At 40.4% G+C, this 16,192-nt stretch overlaps 1 protein-coding gene across 5 annotated transcripts in view; it reads right to left on the bottom strand.

Moving 5' to 3' along the window:
• Nucleotides 1-16,192, bottom strand: part of slc4a3 (solute carrier family 4 member 3) — a 64,987-nt gene that overhangs the window by 12,981 nt on the left and 35,814 nt on the right. For all 5 annotated transcript variants that reach the window (XM_014334665.2, XM_014334666.2, XM_005925772.3 and 2 more), the window contains 14 exons: nt 13,110-13,255; nt 10,853-11,033; nt 10,500-10,635; nt 6,308-6,491; nt 5,434-5,536; nt 5,075-5,259; nt 4,655-4,874; nt 3,591-3,806; nt 3,351-3,499; nt 3,057-3,251; nt 2,787-2,969; nt 1,122-1,211; nt 841-1,007; nt 472-725 (listed from right to left, as the gene is read on the bottom strand). In XM_014334665.2, the coding sequence (XP_014190151.1) occupies nt 472-725; nt 841-1,007; nt 1,122-1,211; nt 2,787-2,969; nt 3,057-3,251; nt 3,351-3,499; nt 3,591-3,806; nt 4,655-4,874; nt 5,075-5,259; nt 5,434-5,536; nt 6,308-6,491; nt 10,500-10,635; nt 10,853-11,033; nt 13,110-13,255 (2,409 nt within the window). The remainder of the gene's footprint in view (nt 1-471; nt 726-840; nt 1,008-1,121; nt 1,212-2,786; nt 2,970-3,056; nt 3,252-3,350; nt 3,500-3,590; nt 3,807-4,654; nt 4,875-5,074; nt 5,260-5,433; nt 5,537-6,307; nt 6,492-10,499; nt 10,636-10,852; nt 11,034-13,109; nt 13,256-16,192) is intronic.

Genomic DNA, 16,192 nt, shown 5'->3' with positions numbered 1-16,192 from the left:
TTTTCACAGGACTGCACAGATTCCTTAAACAACGTTCTTTTCATTTGACTCGGCCACTGGCTTCACTTTCAGACTTTGAGGCTCCATTCTTGTGTTAAAGCACCTTAAAACTGCATTCCTTTTAATGGCCTGCAGTGGGGAGAAAATACCCCAACTCCTCAGCAATTAGGACCTTTTCCTAATGAGTTTATGGACTTAATTGATTATTTGAAATCTTACATAACAGAGCATGATACACATTTTTTTTTTTTTAAAGATATCGCAGTCAAAGTGCTGTAGACGTTCTAAACAACCATCTGTTTAGAAAGTCTGCAAATAAATATACATAAATGCAATGTATGTATATCTAAAACAACAGGCTTGATGTCAGGCCTTTCTAACTACAGTTGCTAAGCTATGATCAAAAAAGGAAGGGGGTGTGCTGCATAGTCATTTGATACTCCCCACTCCCATCCTTGCCTCTCCTCTTACCAACAAGCACAGCCACAAGAAGTCCGGTGAGCCTCTGCTCTTTCACCTCCTGGATCATGGGCTTTTCTCCAGGAGCCGTGGCCTTGCTCATCACTGTGAGCGCGTTAACATGAGTGACAGAGCGCACAGTGGCTGCCGTGAGCCACGGCAAGCCAAAAAGGGGGCAGAGGGCACCCAGGATGACAATGAGCAGGAGATCCAGATGGAAGCCGGAGCCTTTAACCAGCCGACGCTCCTTCTTACTGACTATCAACCTAAGATGTTGGAGGAACAAGACGAAAACAATAAAATGTTTATTTTAGTGAACATATTTCATGCACATGTACAGAATTCTTTGCAACTGTATATAATCATGGCGTGCGAACGTACGAAGTAATTTGAGTTTCCATGAAAATAAGAATGAACACAAGCAGGGCAGGAACAACAGACGCCCCCATCATCCAAGTGGGGAAGGGCTTCTTGTCACCAAAGGGGCTGATAAACCAACCTCTCTTATCAGGAGACGTGACAGAAAAACCTGATGGCACATTGAGTTTCTAAAAGAGAGAAAAAAAAATCTGTTTATAATACTGAAAAGAAAAATATGTTAGAGCTTTTGAAAAATGTCTGCACTTGCTGTGCAGGATTTCTGTGATTAGCAGTGACGCTACCTGTGTGTAAGTGTCAGTAATGGCGTAATCCACCAGTACTGAAACTAAGATTGAGATCGGGATGCCAAAGTCACCGATAATCCTTCTGGCCTGGGAATATCAAGAAACCAAACATTAAATTAAAAGTGAAAATACATCCCAGATCTCATAAAGAGAAACATCACTTGAGCATAAGTCAAAGATTATGAAGAAAGAAGTCATGTAGAAGGGAACAACCTCCTGTTGAGTGGAAAAATGCTGATTTGAATTGCTTTTCATATGAATGAGTATAAATTATATGACTGATCTGCTCTTTTTTCATCAAAACAAACCACTTTAGCTATCAAGACTAGCCAGCAGTAGTTTGTCTGTAAAACAGAAGCTTAAAAACGTATTTGCATCACTGAATAACTGCACATAACCGTTTCAGTGCAGAGACAAAGATATTTACCATCTGAAATCACACAGCCTACCTGCCTCGTCTCATCTTAAGCTACAGTTTACCTTCAAATATAAACTGTGAAGTCTTGATACATGCTCTGTCATCCAGGTACAGAAATGCCAGAAATGTTCATCTGGAACAAGTGAGTTATTCAGTCTTAGCTCACTGCAGGTTTTCCCAAACTTATAAATGGTACAGTTGCATAACAGTCATTATGCATTCAACTGCGAATGAAGAATACATTTGTATGAGTGACAAAACATTTCTGTCCAGATGGACAGAATCAACCTTCTGACATAAACGCTGACGTTTTCCTCCACTAGGAGTGCTAAAGAGCAATGTTTCATATATGGCCCTTGTTCTTTCACAGCATGTCACACATCCCTGCTGAGGTTTGGACACCTTTCCACAATATTTAGTGGTAACAGCATGCAGAAAAGCCACAGAGGATGAAGTTTAAACAATACTGTTTCTAAAATATACAGTAAAATATGTATTTATTTAGAAAGTAAATGAAATTTAAATTTCAAGAAGATGTTTCACCTCTCATTCAAGAGGTGTCGTCACTTCTAAAACCAAATGGAAGAGAGTTTCAGAGAGGTATTTAAACCTTAGTGAGGGTTGCTGACCTCACCTTAGCCAAGGTGTGAAAAAAGGTGTGGGTCCTTAACATCACCAGAGGTTTTGGCTGAAACCACACTGTGACACCTTCTCTCACCCTATCATGAGCATTGTACTTTAGACCCAGCTGCAGCTTCAGACAAATACTGGTTTATCTCAAGGACAAAAGCTCCCAAACACAAGATAACAACACTGTGCATGCTGTGCAGAGCAGCACTATACTGTATACCCTCACCTAAAGGGTAAAGGTCACTCTTTCGACAACAAAGCGGGCTTGACAGAAGAGTAAAAGAAGCCATCTATGTGCCCTGTGTACAACCGTAATTAAACAGATGCGGTGGGTTATGACACCAGCTGTCAGCCACCTACAATGCAGTCTTGAGATCTCTTCCCAAGCGCCTCAACCCCCACTCACAACACGTGTCAGCTGACCTTAATAGATCATATGATAGGGTGAGGGCAAGGTATCGCAGTGGTTTCACCCTTGTCTCCATGAAACATAAAGAAGTCCATTCACTTTAGACTTAGACTAGATGTAATAAAAAATGCTCTATAGAGTTCATTTATATTCTCATGAGATGCATGATATGATTTGTTTGAAAGGGTTAAAGGAAGTTTATTACCTTGCCACCTAAAAACCGGCTGTTTCGAAACTTCCTGAGAAAGAATGCAACAAAGAAAGTGCCCATCATGAGCACCAGAGAAAGAAGAGCAGTGTTAGGCTGGTTGTATATGGGACCATCAAAATTTTGAGCCCCACTGGCGTCAGTGGGATACACAGCCATCAGTGGATGTTCCTTAAAAACCTGGAAGAAAAAAAAAAAAGAGTAAATCTATACAATGTGACTGATTTTATTAGCATTTGCAGGACTGATTACTGTTTAAATTCTTACCTTGATGAGCTTAGAGAAAGTTTCATAGATGAAGATGAGGGAGATGAGGAAAGCGAAAATCTCCTGTGTAAAAGGTGAGATGTAGCGGACAAGGAAGCTACCCTCTGCTGCCACAATCACCAGGACGATGAAGATGAGCCAGAAGCCGATCCACACTCGACCAGTCAGGTACTCAAAGTTGTAGACCTGACAAAACTGAGTGAGAGGACAGATTAATCACCTGACAAGAGAAAAAGTACATGGGATGGCATGAAGTGGGAGGCTTTGTGTTGTCATTGCCTTGCTAAAAGTCACCTTATAGAAGGCCTCTTCAAACACCAGTAAGGGTCCAGAGAAGCCAGTGATGAGAAGGGGTTGTCCAGCAAGCAGTGAGAATATAACTCCGATAGTTGCAGTGGAAACAATGAGTTCAGTCACTCCCATCATGCCCTCTGTTTTCTCTCCTGTATGCAGAAGTAGCCACACAGAGATAGACAAATTACATGCAGTACATCAAAGAATATGGACTATATCTTTTAAGTAAGTTTTGATTACCCAGGAGGCCTCCAAAAGTAATAGTGGGTGACAGTGCGGCAAAATAGATGAAGATGACAGCAGCAATGCACTGCATGTCCAGGGCGTCTTTTAAGTCGCTCACATATTGCGGGTAACGCCTGCGGATGTCGTGGATCAAACCTCCAAACAGCATTCCTGAGCGCTTTAATGGATCCACTTCCTGTTCTCCCTCCTCCTCCTCCTCAGGACTCACCTCTGTGGGCATTCATACAGGCGTCACAGCATGAACAAACGAATATCCACAGACCATCCATGAGTAAAAAACAATAAACCACTGCAGTTCTTCAACTGGCCACTTGACGTTACCTCCAAAAGGGAGTCATTTCTTTTTGACCCTCATTTTAAAATGTCCAACTTTATAGTAGAAAGAAACGTATCCTTTATAACAGCTGTACAGGGGGTAAATTATGTGCTTTATCTTCCATGCTTAAATTTTATTGCTGCTTTTTTTTTTTGCAAATATTAGTTCATTACTTCTGTGACTGACCAGTGGGTGCTAAAATACATAGCGATTGATGCTAGCTGTTTATGATGCTAGTTACTGATGTGGACCATTTGACCATATTTATGCTGCCGGTTGCTTTTGGAAAAGGCCATCCAAGAAGTCCAGCTTTTGTAAGCAAAATTCTAGTATTTTATTTGGTTGTTAATTAGCTAGTACAAGTACAAGTACTAGTACAAGTAATACAAGCTAGTATTGGTTTCTGTCTATATAGCCTATGCACATTCCTTGCTAACAAAGCTTTTTAGCATTTGGCTGATAACTTAACGATTCATTTGCTCTTCCAAATCTAATAATTTCTTCCTCCAAAAAACAAGGTAGTGAATGAAATTTATATTTTTTCTATTTACAATAGATTCTATGAAAACATCAGAACTTACAGAAGAGAAAAGACATGAGAATAGATTAGACACATTTCTTCTGTTGATTTGAGCCCTAATACACAAGTCTCAAGTGTCCAGGTGTCTAGTTGTTCACTGAAGTTTTCCAGCCTTTTCTGAACCAGTGCTGACTGGAACAATTCAAGTACATTATTTTTTACCTTTGATTTCTGCCTCTACTCCAATTAAGGAGCTGTGCTTCTTGAGCTCTCTTTCCTTTCTCTTCCGCAGCATCTGTTTCTGGAAGTCAGCCACTGTCTTCAGGAGGTCTTTTCCCTCCACGTCTGACGGTGGAATCACGATGCTGTAGTCCAGGAATTCATTGATGCCATTCAGGAGGTCTTGTCTGTCATCAGCAAAGTAGGCAACCTCATGGAAGTTCTAATCCAGAACAGAAGTGGATGGCCGTGACAGAAAAAGCAGGATAATTAGAAATCTGTGTGACTTGTCCAATTTTAACCCCCACTTTCTATCACTGGAAAGATATTATAGGATTCAAAACTATTTTGGTTTAGCAGATTATCATTATTAGTAAAAAAAATTACACACCTTAGAGCCTTAGAATGAGATTTGAAGGCTACCTTGTCTGACATGAGAGTGGAGAAAGAACGTCCAATTTCATGATAGTCCACGTTGGACTGACTGGGACCGAGAAGGACGAAAATAAATCGAACAGGGACGGGAACCTCAAGCACCGACTCCAGAAGGACTGCCTCGCTCAGCCTGACAAAGGCCATAGCCGGCTGCTCCAGAAATTCAACACAACCTTACAGAACAGGACAAAATAAAGAAATAAAAAAACCTGCTTACTGATTTGATGTACTTCACAAGAAAAATATTGAGAGTGGCAGTTTGTGAGGCACAGCCAAATCAAGAAATTAGCATTATTCTCCCAGTGGTTTATAAAAACTGAAAAGAAAAACTCTGTCCCAAAGCTTACCAACTAAAACAATGACCGCCTCAGCGTCTTTGGGAATCTTGGCGAGAAGTTTCATAGATCTGGCTGTGGCTGGATGAGTCTCCGGCAGAGGGTGGAGAGATTTCTTGGAGGAAGAACAGTACAAAGATTACCCACATTACTGGCTAGCCAGGGTGATGTGATATAACAAAGAACTGCGCTAATAATGTGACATTATTCTTACATTTGTGGGAACGTAGGTATCAACAGTCACATCTCATTTCAAACCATTTTTTATGCCTGAAAAATATTTTTTAATAAGCTGGTTTAAATTTGCCAACATTTTAAGCTGAGGAGGAACAAGTTTTCGCAGCTAATATATCAAGATGCTTTAACCAGAAGCACCTGTACACTGACTAAGAACTTAACTCAACACATGTGGCGCAGGGAGGCCTGCATTCTCCGACTTCAAGAACTACTTACATGACCTCTGACCTTGTTAAGAAGCGTCTCAAAGGCCAAAGTGAGAGCCACGGGCCTCACATCAGGAATTTTGTGTAACCACGTTCAAAATCTGTGCTCACTGTGTGCTTCTTAGAACTTAATGCAAACCATAAACTAAAACAAGACAGCTCAGCGTCCCTTTAATCTCCGTCCACTTAGATAGCCGAGTCCAATTACTCCGGTGGGATCTTGTCAGAGCTACTTAATCACTCACTTTGGCTTTGGTAGAGCCAATTTAACGCGCTGTCTGCCTGCACTGTTTCAACGACGTCACATTGTTTCATCACCGAGACCCCATATTTCTCAGATCTCTGTCAGGAGCCTCTTAAAAATCAAATGAGCTGTGTAAATGACGTTAACTACAGAGACACTGACAATGTGTAACACATTAAAGAGAGAAGAGAAAACTTACAAACAGGCTAACAAAAACGTCTTGTTTGGGATCGTACACGGGTCCTTTGTGTTCGTGGTGCTCATCGTGCTCTTCGGACACCAATGGCTGGTTGGTGTCGTGGACGTGGTTGTGGTTGTAGCTGCCATGAAGACTGCTGGATGAGTGGTGGCGATGAAAACGATTTTTGTGATCGCTTAGATGGCTGCAAAAAAAATAAATATATATATATACAAAGTTTGGGTCATAGTAAGAGAGCAGATTCTAATGATGATATAAGCAACCAATACCTGTCCACTCATTTCATTTGAATCCCAAAAGTCAATCTCATGTGAGAGCCAAAAAAGGGCTAAGAGATCATCAAAGTTTTCAAATTGTTATATACATTCTCATTTCGAAATGCCAGTTGCAGTTGTTATCTCATCCATAGATATGGCCAGCAACTGCCATCCTATACTGTCTGCAAGGAAAAGCCTGCACAGTGATAGAAAACTGGAGGCTGGACATTGAGATGGGGATTTTAGGTCCTATCTCCAACACTTGAAACTATGCAGACTCGTACTTGTGGTGCTACAAAATAGACTACCGGTGTAACATTTCAATGCCTAAATCTAACCAGACAGTGAATGAAAACAAAAGTCAGTGAGTAAAAGTGAAAGGCCAAGAAAGTTACCTTCAAAAGGAGGTGGTCGAACTCGAGATGAAGGTTATGGGATTGTGCTACCAACAACTCCCCCAACTGTGCTTACTTTTGTTGCTGCTTTAGAACGGAAACACGCTTCTGTCAACGAGGTGGCACCTCCAAAATTAAATGTGTTAACTGCCCGAGTCTGCTCGTAGCTGGAGACAGCCAAGAACTGGTGATACCAAATGATAAGGGTCATTCAGGGGAATAAGAACAACGGAAAATAGTCTGAATCAAATTTGGTGCAAGTCCAGTCTTGTAAATGTCAACATTTTTCCCCGGCTGAAATCCATGACATTAATAAATACCTACGTGAACTTTCACAAGACCTGAAATTCCAGTGGGTGCTTCTGCAAGCACTTTTTCAAAGGTAAGAATCAGAAATATAATCTTAACTCAAAGCCTCCAGAAGGTGCAGCTGCTTTTACTATTATTTAATAACTACTGTTTTCAAGGCCAAAAATATCCATGCTCAATTGCCTAATGCTAAGGACAGCTTAATCATTTTTAAGTGGGCTGCAGAATTACCTGGATTTTAGAAATGCTCAAAACAGCTGTGCTTCTTATTCACCTAATCCATCTTTTGTTCATTTAATGTGTTGACCATCTTTACCTCATGCGGCTGCAGTGGAGGTTATAAATCTTAGAAAAGTCATCAGCAAAATCCTTCCAAAATTAAACCACTTTGCAGCTAATCAGAAAGCGGTTTCAGGAAAATCTGAGTTGACACATTAACGTGATATTTGCATTACGGTATCAATAAAAGAGCCAGAGACTGACCTTTGTAGCCCTTATTTTCTCTGCTTTCTTTGCGTGTGATGTTAAGCACATTTCACCCCACTTAAAGACGAGTTTTTAAGCATGTCAAACTGGCCAAGTTTCACTACATCACTGTTCAGTCCACTGGTGACATCACCTCACTCATTAGGCCCACATGGTCCAATAAGACTGTGCTCAAATTGGAAGAGACAGCGCCCCAAGACAAAAGAACGAAGTGTGACACTGAAGTCAATTGCACACAAAACGTTTCCAAAGGATCCTTAAAGTGGTCTGAGTAAGCGATGAGCTAAATCCTAGCAGCACTTCAGTGTGATTTTATTCCACGTCATAAATCTGATCTTTTAACCTAGCGATGACTCTAATGACGGAGTGTTCTTTTCCCTGTGGAACCAGCCAGTGACATGCTGGGAATTTATGCGAAAAGGCAGTGAAATGTGGAACGAATGCATGAAGGCCCGCTGCTAAGAACGTCCACTGGCCTGCTTCTTCTGAGTGCATCTGCTGTGGCGCTTTGTGAGCATGTGTGCAAAATATGTAAAAAAGAACTGTAAATGTTGCCACGGTTAAATTTATGATATTTATTTTTCGCTATAATCCATGGGTCTAACTACGGTCACCACACCATTATCCAGGAGAGTTTCTTCTTCTTCAAATCCAGGCTGTACCATTCTGCCTTAAAAAAAAAGGGGGAACCTGGCAGGACTGAGGTTCTATGGAGTCAGGCGAAAAAAGGGACATTCTGAGCTCCTTGTAAAGTATAACAATAACAGGCGTGAGGGAAAATTCAACACCAGTTGACAAAACTGTCTCACTCCAAGTTCAAAAGTTGTTCTGGAATGCGCTTGTCTTCCTTATCTTATTTTCTATACTACTTCCACCTAAGTACAAAAGCATCATTTTAGAAAAGCAAAAGTCACAGGAGCTCTTGAGTTAAATATCATAAGCTGCAGAACAGGATTTAGATTTGTTTCTATTAATATTAATTGGAGGCTTTGTGAGTAAGATGGCAACATTGTATGTACTTCTGACAGGCAGGGCTCGTCTTTCCTCTGGTAATTTAGCCAACATTTACTCGACTTGTTTCCAGTCTCTAGTTATGTAACTGTAAAATGTAATTCGCTGTGTTATAGAGCGCTATTCGATTGGCCACGTGTATCACAGTTTAGCTGTCGTGTCAATGCCAGGGCAAATCAATGAGTGGCAATATCAGGGAGCACTGGAGTCACAGTTCCATGCTTTTATTTGTTTGACTTGGGTACAGGATGTAAGTAACTATATCCTCACGTGTTTTGTGAATAGCTAGTTAAATATTACTTTTTTGAATTCGGATTATGACAACGAAAAGCACGTTCTAGTGTCCTATGATTACCACCACCTTCCCATATCTACTCATATACACTTCCGCTGGTTTAACAGCATCACACCCAATAATTTCCAACAACACCATCGATCCAGCAGTGGCAGGCTTAGACTTACTAATGCAGAAAAAAGCAAAGCGCTGAAAACTCCTCGGCTCAAATAACAGCTGAGCCAGCTAGAAAGAAACAGGAAACATTTGAAATGAAAACACGTATAGTTTTTTAGGAAAAAAGTAAGCCTGGATTTATAAAGTGAATTTTGGGGACACATAAATTTTACACTCTCCTTTTCACTCTCGGTGCGTAGGAATCAGCAACAGTCTTAAACAAAGGCAAAGATCAAACATCCAGGAAGGACCACACAACGAAGACTCAAACGCTAAGTCTAACAGCACAGGCTTTAACACTCAGTACAGATACAGCCCAGTCTTGACATTTGCAGTTCAGTCAACCCGGGGAAGTACAGCAGTTGATGAGCCAAGTCTTGTTAAATGTCACTTTTTGGAAATTCCCAGCTCAGTTCCCCTGAGTTGAATTTTTTTTCTCTCCTCTGTGGGATAATGATTAATGAGCAGGAAGGCTTGGATCTAATTCTTCATACGACCAAACCTACAATCCAGGGTCAGAATGTAAACAAAGCTGCATCCACAGTACCCTAAATTGACAGGTTGGTTAATACATGGGTAAAGAACCAACTAAATCTCACTGATTTTAGGGCATATCTCATGAAACAGAAGTCAAGGGATAAACAGGAAGCTTTTTTTCTCAAAGATCCAAAGATAAACATGTTAAGGAAGCACATTCTCATTAAGCTACTGTAAATCCAAACGCATAAAGCACACTTAAACAACCTTTTCTTAACATGAGTGTGTTACATGTTAATATGATCTTTACTCAGGGTCAGGCACAAAGTCAAAAAGAGCCTTAACCAGACTCCTTTCAAATATTTCAAGAAAGCTAAATGGTTTGCTCTTCTGTGTCCCCTGACACAATGAGAACTTTTGGAAAAACTTACACACCAAGTCACATCTTTCTTTCTGCTCTCTATCTGTCAGAGCTAGTGCACACACTGGCACACACGCCTACAAACATAAAGCAGCAGCAGTGCACAGGATGACACCCTGTGTTACAAAAATCGAAGGTGGTGTTAGCATTTTAACTAGTCTTTATAATTAAACTGCTGCAAACCAATCGGGGAAAACAATCACTTTTATTTCTCTGATTCACTGCTCTGCTCGGCTTTTATTTTTCATCTCTTTTCCATTAACTTGAAACATCTTCTCCTTGAACTGTGGTTCTTCACTGTTTACCACCGCAGGAAATAATGTTATGAATTGGTGATGCACTCAATCAGGCACAGCCTAATGCTAGTGTCAGCCTGGTTACTGACCTGTGTTTGAGAAGCAGGGCCCGAAGAACGTTGGGCCTATCCTCGGCTCTGATCTGATCGGAAATGATCATCGTCTCCACGACCAGGTGGGCGATGCCGGGCAGAGAGGTCTGTTCGAGGTCCAATAGGATGGCACCTAGAGAAGAAAGGCCAACCCAAACAAGTCGCTGCTGCAACTTTATTCAGTCTTAAGGGGAAGAAACAGTTTTAAGCAAGCTTGAAACAAAGCAGGAAACAATTTGCGGTTTTATGCATATCACAGTTATGTTTGTGAATTTCATTTCAGCTGCACATACGATAAACTGCATGACTGATAACCTGATGCTTGCTGGACACACGCAGGAGCTTTTTACCATGTGTGATGGTGCGGCGAAGCTCCAGCAAGCTGCGGAAGGACAGCGAGGCCACATGAGGTTTTCCCCAGCGGTCCGTCTCATCGTCCACATCCTCCTCGAACTTGATCCAGCGAGCGCGCTCCTTCCATCGCATTTCATGGTCCTTCTCCACAATCAGCTCGTTCAGCTCCACAAACAACTGGAGATAAAACAGGGCAGAAACATAAGCGCTAAAGCACACGCTTGACCCGTTACACGTACCTGTCTAAGATTACTTTTGGAATATGTTTGACAACTGTGTTATGAGGGTGTAACTCAGAGGGGAAAAACATGTCTATCACGTTGTTTATAATCCATGATCAAGTTCCTTGGAACGCATTTAAAGCTGTGAAAATCCCCCCAACTTCTTTTCCAAGTTCCTATCTTCAATACAGTTTGTTTACCAAAACATACACGGAGAAAGAATAAAATAATGATTGAAGACAGTGCACACAGCACACTCAACCAGCTAAGAGGAAGGCTGTGTGCATCATGCACTCGCTGTCTTTGGACAGAACTAAGAAGAATAAAGTGGGCTAGAGGGACAATCTGTTACTTTTTTAAAAAGAATGACTTTTTTCCTCAGAGCAACACAATTTTTGTTTTTGACTGTCAAACTCAGAAGAAACAAATATGCACTTTGTGCTTAAGCTACAGTAAGACTACACTTGGGACCTGTAATTAAAGCTCTACTGCTCAATACTTATACTAATACTAACTAGGATTGTGTGTGAGAAAGGGGAAAAGCATACACAAAATTATCCCCCACTCTGCAATTCCCCTGAGCATTGCTGATCTATTTTCACCGTTTCAAGGTTTTAGTTTTGGTTTGTCTGCCTACAGTTTATATCTGCATGTTGGTTATTTCTCAATCCTTTCATCAACCTTTTTTCAAACACAGACTGTAAATGGATAAAGCCATCGTGACACAACTTATTGCTTAGCAAAGGTCATTCTAGAAGCACCAGCTTTTTCAAAAAGGAACCAGTCTGACCGAGAAACTGGAACACAAGAGACATTTAAATGATAGCAACTTGTTAACTGAATATACCTCGATTTAATTTCTTTTTTGACTGTAATGAAGACCATTATTTACAAAAAGAACATCATGTTATAATCAGCAAGACTTGAAACCATGAACTCGTGAGGAAGGTGTTTACTTCGGTCACAGGTCACGAGACAAGGGCTGTTCTCCCATAGACTTCTATGGAAATTAGTTTCATTATGTAGCTAGAGGAGATGCCCCCTGCTGGAAATTAAAAACAATGCGGGTTAAAGGCACTTGCATATTAAATGATAATTTCAGCCACAGAAGCTACATCCATCTCTTATAATCACTTTTGGAGAGCAGCAGGGAGATGTTAGTGGTGTCATGTATTTAATATATATTCTTAGCACTTATTTGCTGATTATATTGTTTTATGTATAAGAGAGGTCCAACTCTGAGTACAGTCTGTGCCAAAAAGTACTGACAGGAAACTGCATGCTTTTGCAGAGAATATGAGCTGCAGGCAGAAAGTGAAACTAAGTAGTGTTTGATTGAAACTTAAAGTGTGAGTGACATGTAGAGGAAGTATATAAATAGACCACTTTGAGCCGTGTCTTTCTTTGCCGTTAAGAGAATACCAAGAACTGGATTTAATACTTGGTGCCGTGACCCGGATTCTTTTGTGGCTGAGGGGACTAATTCGGAATTTAAGGTACGATCTGATATGAGGCAAAAAAGGTAAAGCCATTGTACAGTGTCTCCTTTTGTAACTTGTTAGCAGCCTTTGGATCACTTATTAGTTAAAGGACAAGATATTTTCCCCGCAGCACCTTTATTACACAGTAAAAATGTCAGTAACAATCTCAGTTGTTATCACTGTTAATCTCTGCCACTGTGCCAACACAATATTATTTAACACTGTTTAAGGGTAGAATTCTTAACAAAGCAAGCTATTTAAAGAAAGTTCACTCATGAACCAAAGAAGTTTCTTTATGATGCTATCATAATAAAATCGAAGACTCACAGTCATAGAAACAACTATCAGGAGGCTGTGAGCCCCAGCACATGTGCAAAAGTACTCACATCTGACTGTGTCCCTGCAACAGTATATGTCTCCAGGACCACATTTTGTCATGCTGACGCACAAAAAACAAAAACTATAACACAGTGAAAAGAACACCAGCTATGCTACTGCATGTGATTAAAAAAATAAGCAAAACAAAACATGGCTGTCTCCACGCTGCAAACCTCGTGAGTTTTCTTTTCCGAAGCCCTCTTCTTCTTCTTCAGGCTGGACAGCGGCGTAGAACTGTTGCTGGTCCGGCTCATGTGACATCGGGACGACTTCTTCACCAGGTGCCGACGCACCCCAGGGTTATCCTCAAATCTGTGACCTAGTGTTGTCGAATCAGAATGTAAGAGGTCAGAAGTGCTAAGTCATGATGTCTGGATTATTAGTAAACAACCCGAATATGTATATTTAGTAAGAGGTAGGCTGAAATGCTTTTTTAAGTGTGTGTTTAATTATAAAATGTGCTCCATACTGGAACGTCCAATAACATAAGGCACAGACTACACAGTATTGTGTGGAACAGGAAATTGTTACAGAAGAGGAGGTTTTACGCACAAACATTTGTCAGTTCATAAAAACTATATTCAAATTCAATTTCCTCGACCTGCCAATCACATGTTATTGAATTTTGGATGAGGCAGCCTTGGCAACGACTCTCCATTCAACAGAGGGGGAAGATTGGGTGGTCCCTAAATTTGAATAAAGGGAATGGAAATCTAAAGCTAACATAGCTTTTCCACATATGTGGAAATATGTTTAGAGAGAAACGATTTCAAGTTCTGATTATCATAATCTATTTACAATTCATTACAAAACTAAAGAAACACAGGTTGGTGGATCTGGTTTGTGTATGCCAAAGTAATGGTGGACTGTACTGCTGCCGACCAGCCAGAGCGGCCAGTGCATGAAAATAATTTCTTCCTGAGTAAACACTGTCTTTTTTAATTTTTCTCCCTGAGCAGCTGGAGGCCGAGTGTTTGTGTGTGCACAAACTGCTGTTAGTGTTCCATCCTACTGCGTCATGCCTTCCTTGGGGAAACAGAGAGAATGGAAATGAAAATGAAGTTAAGCTACATTTTATTTTGTAAAGTCTCCCAGGCAAAAACCTCTGAAGGTTGGCCTTGTTTGAACTGTCTCAGCTGATCTGGATGAGCTGTTTTTTTCTCACCACAGGGCAGGGCAAAGAAAGGGCATTCCAGTGTAGGTGAAAAGGACATTCTATCCATCTTCTTGAACTCGTTGAACCCATGTCAGACTTTCTCCAAACTCGCAGAGAAAACATGACTTAGATGCCCAATGATACCTGAACCATAGTAGGGTATAATCCAACACACTAGAGCAACAATTGTCCAGATATTTTGTAAATGTCTGATGAACTTTCAAGCATTTAGAAAAAAATCTTTGGAAGTATCAAGGCCTGTAACCTTACATTTGCGAAGAAAACTCCTTTTAACCTCCTGGGGTCGCTTAAAAAAAAAAAAAGGTGAGTAAGAAGAAACACTAATCATGGGAAGCCCCCAGCAGCCTAGGCTTATTACTGCATGACTAAAGGGGACTCAGGGTCATGTGTCACAGCTCTAAGTACATCACTTTCTTCTAAATGAAAATTTAAAGTCTAATCTTAAAAGCAGAGTCTTTCTCTGAAACCAAACTAGAAGCTTGTACAACAGAAAACAGGCCTGAAATCTGAAGGTTCTGGCTCCTACTCTAGTTTTAAATACCCCACAAACCACAAGTGAACCAGCAGTCTGAGAGCAAAGTGCTCTAATGGGGGGTATGAAGTCTTTAAGATAAAAGGCGGAATGATTATTTTACAAGTTTAAATTCAATTCTAGATTGAACAGGGAGCCAATGAAGAGAAGCCAGTACGGACGAAATATATTTTGTCTTTCTTGGTCCCGTTCAGCAGTCTTCCTGCAGAGTTTTGGATCAAATCAAGGCTTTTGAGGGAGTTTTTAGGACATCCTGATAATAGTGAAAAACAGTAGTCCAGCCTACAATTAATGAATGCATGTACTAGTTTTTTCAGCATCACTCTGGGAAAGGATGTTTCTAATTTTAGAGATAATGCACAAATGGAAAAAAAAGCAGTCCTACATATTTATTTGATATACACACTGAAGGACATATCCTGGTCAAAAATGACTCCAAGATTCCTTACAGTGTCACTGGAGGCCAAGGTAATGCCATCCAGAGTATGCATCAAGTTAGACACTGTATCTCTGAGATTTTAAGGGCCGAGTACAATAACCTCAGTTTTATTTGAATTTAGAAGCAGGAAATTAGAGGTCATCTAGGTTTTTATGCCTTTATGAATAGATAAAAGTGGGTATCTTATGCATAATCAGTGAAAATGTGTGCTATGCCTTCTAATGATACTAACTTCTAATGACATGTTCTAAAACACATTCAGACACATTCTAAAACAGGCAGAAAGATTTTTTAAAATAAAATGCCAACATGCAACATTTCAAATGACATATTTTAAATTTTACTTCATGTCAAACCAGCCTATAGTGGCACCACTCCAGTTATACAAACCCACAGGCAGTAGTTAAGATGTTGTGAAATACGGTCTTTAACACGATGAATGTGTGTATAAAATAATACAAATAAATAACATAAATAAAACTACTGTACGCTAGCAACAATGTACTGAGTTGCAGTGCTCAAAATGCTAAGACTCATGATGGCAGCGCTAAAATTTCGCTTTCTCTCACTGTACATTTTCATTGTCATTTAATGTCACATGAAAATACTGGCCTTGGGTTAAAAATGGTAAATGGTAAATGGTCTGTATTTATATAGCGCTTTACTAGTCCCTAAGGACCCCAAAGTGCTTTACATATCCAGTCATCCACCCATTCACACACACATTCACACACTGGTGATGGCAAAAAAAAAACATCATAGTTTGTGTTGAAAAACCTTATTGCCATCAAGATGTTTAAAGGTAAAGGAATCCCTTTGGTTGGAATCATAATTTGACACATCTGCTAAAACAGGTAATAAAGAACTAAATGTATTTTAAGACCTCCAAAAATAAACCCCAGTGCTTTCATCTGCCCCGGGAAAGGTAAAAAACAAGTCCAAAAATGCACATTATAACCTAATTATAACCTAACCGCCCCCAACATGTCCGGCTGGATAACCACTGCTCATCTACAATCACAATGAACACTGGTGTACCACAAGGCTGTGTGATGAGCCCTTTCCTCTACTCCCTCTTCACCCACGACTGCAGACCTGCTGATGGTTC

Source organism: Haplochromis burtoni, unplaced genomic scaffold (assembly GCF_018398535.1).
Source record: "Haplochromis burtoni strain Fernald_Lab_line unplaced genomic scaffold, NCSU_Asbu1 Contig_87, whole genome shotgun sequence".
NCBI classification, from domain to species: domain Eukaryota; kingdom Metazoa; phylum Chordata; class Actinopteri; order Cichliformes; family Cichlidae; genus Haplochromis; species Haplochromis burtoni.
This window is presented reverse-complemented; position numbering and strand designations above follow the sequence as displayed.